Here is a 2,500-nt window from a genome sequence, read left to right as displayed (position 1 = left end):
CCGCGTATCATTGGACTGGCCGCCTCGTCTATTGTGAAACCATTAACATATATTTTTTATTTATCCCTTTCAACTGGGATAATTCACAAAATTTGGAAAGCGGCACAGGTCTTACCACTATTCAAAGGGGGGGACCCAAGTGATTTTAACAAGTACCGACCCATCTCTAAACTTTCTTGCTTGGCGAAGGTCTTTGAATCACTGGTAAATCAGCAACAGCGCGATTTCTTAAATGAAAATAACATCAATCTGTATTCCGACCGGGCCATGGTACAATATCGGCAGCAACCCTTGTAATAAATGATATAATTAATTCAATTGATAATGGTCAAAAATGTGCAGCCCTCTTCGTTGACTTGTCCAAGGCATTTGATACAGTCGACCAGCCTATTTTGTTTAGTAGATTGTCATCTTTTGGATTTGATGAGACTGTACTGAACTGGTTCCACAACGACTTAACTAACAGAACCCAAGCAATAGTTATGGATAATGTAAAGTCCCCCTTCATGGAGGTCAACAAAGGAGTACCTCAGGGATCTATCCTTGGACCAATTCTATTTACAATGTATATAAATAGCATTGCAGAAAATATTGAAAACTGTAAAATTCACCTGTATGCTGACGATGCAATATTATATGTCATTGCGCCCTCCAATACTCAAGCCCTTTCATTGCTACAGACCGATTTTAACTCTTTCCAGCAAACTCTTGTTTATCTTAAATTGAAACTGAACCCCGAAAAAACTAAATATATGATCTTCTCAAGACAAAATGTTGAACCCATTAATGCCACATTGTCAACAGTAGACAATGTAAACATTGAGTGTGTTCAACAGTTTAAATATTTAGGTATCTGGTTAGATCATGATTTGTCGTATAGGTCTCACATTTCTTGTTTATCTGGAAAAATAAGACCGCAACTTGGTTTTCTGTATAGGAACAAATCCTGCCTAACAGTGCATAATAGAAAAAAGATTGTCCAGGCTACAATACTGCCCGTTTTGGAATATGGAGATACAATCTGCTTCTGTATTGAAGCCTTTAGATGCCTTATACCACAGTGCTCTTCGCTTTATCACAGGCGACAGATTTCAAACTCATCATTGTGACCTTTATCGTTCTGTAGGCTGGTCCTCGTTGGGTCAACGAAGAAAGCAGCAGGGTCTCGGTCAAGGGACTCACAGGTAAACTCCCTTCTTACCTTACTACTCTCCTGTCCATAAACATATCGAGCCATTCGACTAAGTCTCAAAACTGGATAACTTTGAAAACACCGAGGTTTAGAACCGAGTGGGTAAAGACTGCCTTTAGTGTTCCTACATCCAGTATGTGGAATGACCTTCAGAGGATAGCTAAGTTGCCTTCTCTTGTTTCATACAGCGTTTTTAAAGACCTTGTGTCCAAACTACCTCAGGAAGGAAACTGCAACTGTTTCACAATGTGAATTCATTTAAATGGACATGGTTTCCCTGCTAAAATCCACCAAGACCGCCACCAAGACTGCCACAAAGACACCAAGCTTACACCTGAGACCAGAACTGAGCAGAACCAGCTGGCTTCAAACGCTGGGTAGTGAAATATGTAAGAGTCTCCAATTCTGCATTCATCTCCTCTGAGCTTCTTTTACTTCTACCGAACGCTAAACAAAACACCCGAAAAGACCCGTCAATCACAGGTAGCCCCGCCCCTAACCCCGCCCCCTCTTTCGTCACATTTCATAGAGTCTATGGGATCAAACTTACCAGGTGAGGTAACCCAGGAAGCCTCCCTGCAGGGACAGGTAGGCAAGCCCCGCCCACCCAAGAACTGACGCTTTAGTCTCCGCCTCCCTTGCCAGCTTTACTCTCACCTGTACATGAACAAAAGCATGAAATCAAGCTAACGGTTCAGGCTCGCTGTCTTCATCGTGTGGGCGTGGTCAGCCTCACGTTCTCGAGCGGCTGCAGCTGCTGTCGGAGCGCTTCCTGTCTGATCATCAGCTCGCCGTGTTTGGTGTGCTGCCGCTGAGGGAGACTCAGAGCCGAGTGGAGAAGGCGGACCACGTACTTCATATCATCCACGCCCAGCAGGTGTTCATGAGACGAGCCTGAGCGGACACACCTTTAAGTCATTTAACCCTTCACACACTGATCGTAAACGGGAGGCTCCTACCTTCTCCGAGTGAGCGCACGCCGTGTGTGACATCATTGATGACCAGCTGGAAATCTTTATTTAAAACAGTTTCCATGAACGTGCAGGAGGAGATCCTCTGTCCATCTGAGGAAACACAAAGAAAACCTTTATTAACGTTGAAAGGTGCGACGGCGTGATCCCCGGACGCCGGCACCTGACAGGAAGTTACCTCTGTTGAGCAGGCTGGCCGTGTGCACGCCGGGGTCTTTGGCTGTGATGTCACGCAGGAGGTCACCCACTGTGGTCAACATGGGCGTCAAGGTGAAACGACTCTGCTGACCTGCAGGGAGACGCAGAGAGAGGACCGGGCGACCGAAGCTGTAATGAA

General features: G+C 45.3%; 1 protein-coding gene across 1 annotated transcript in view; it reads right to left on the bottom strand.

The window, feature by feature from the left end:
* Positions 1-2,500, bottom strand: part of LOC132958042 (calcium uniporter regulatory subunit MCUb, mitochondrial-like) — a 7,197-nt gene that overhangs the window by 2,285 nt on the left and 2,412 nt on the right. Inside the window, exons 3-6 of the mRNA XM_061030636.1 lie at positions 2,342-2,500; positions 2,152-2,256; positions 1,929-2,086; positions 1,743-1,849 (exon numbers count right to left, since the gene is read on the bottom strand). The exon at positions 2,342-2,500 is cut by the window's right edge and continues 9 nt beyond it. Coding sequence (XP_060886619.1) covers positions 1,743-1,849; positions 1,929-2,086; positions 2,152-2,256; positions 2,342-2,500 — 529 coding nt within the window. The remainder of the gene's footprint in view (positions 1-1,742; positions 1,850-1,928; positions 2,087-2,151; positions 2,257-2,341) is intronic.

This window comes from Labrus mixtus, chromosome 23 (assembly GCF_963584025.1).
Source record: "Labrus mixtus chromosome 23, fLabMix1.1, whole genome shotgun sequence".
NCBI lineage: Eukaryota > Metazoa > Chordata > Actinopteri > Labriformes > Labridae > Labrus > Labrus mixtus.
Note: the sequence above shows the minus strand (reverse complement) of the source record. Positions and strands in the feature narration are given on the sequence as shown.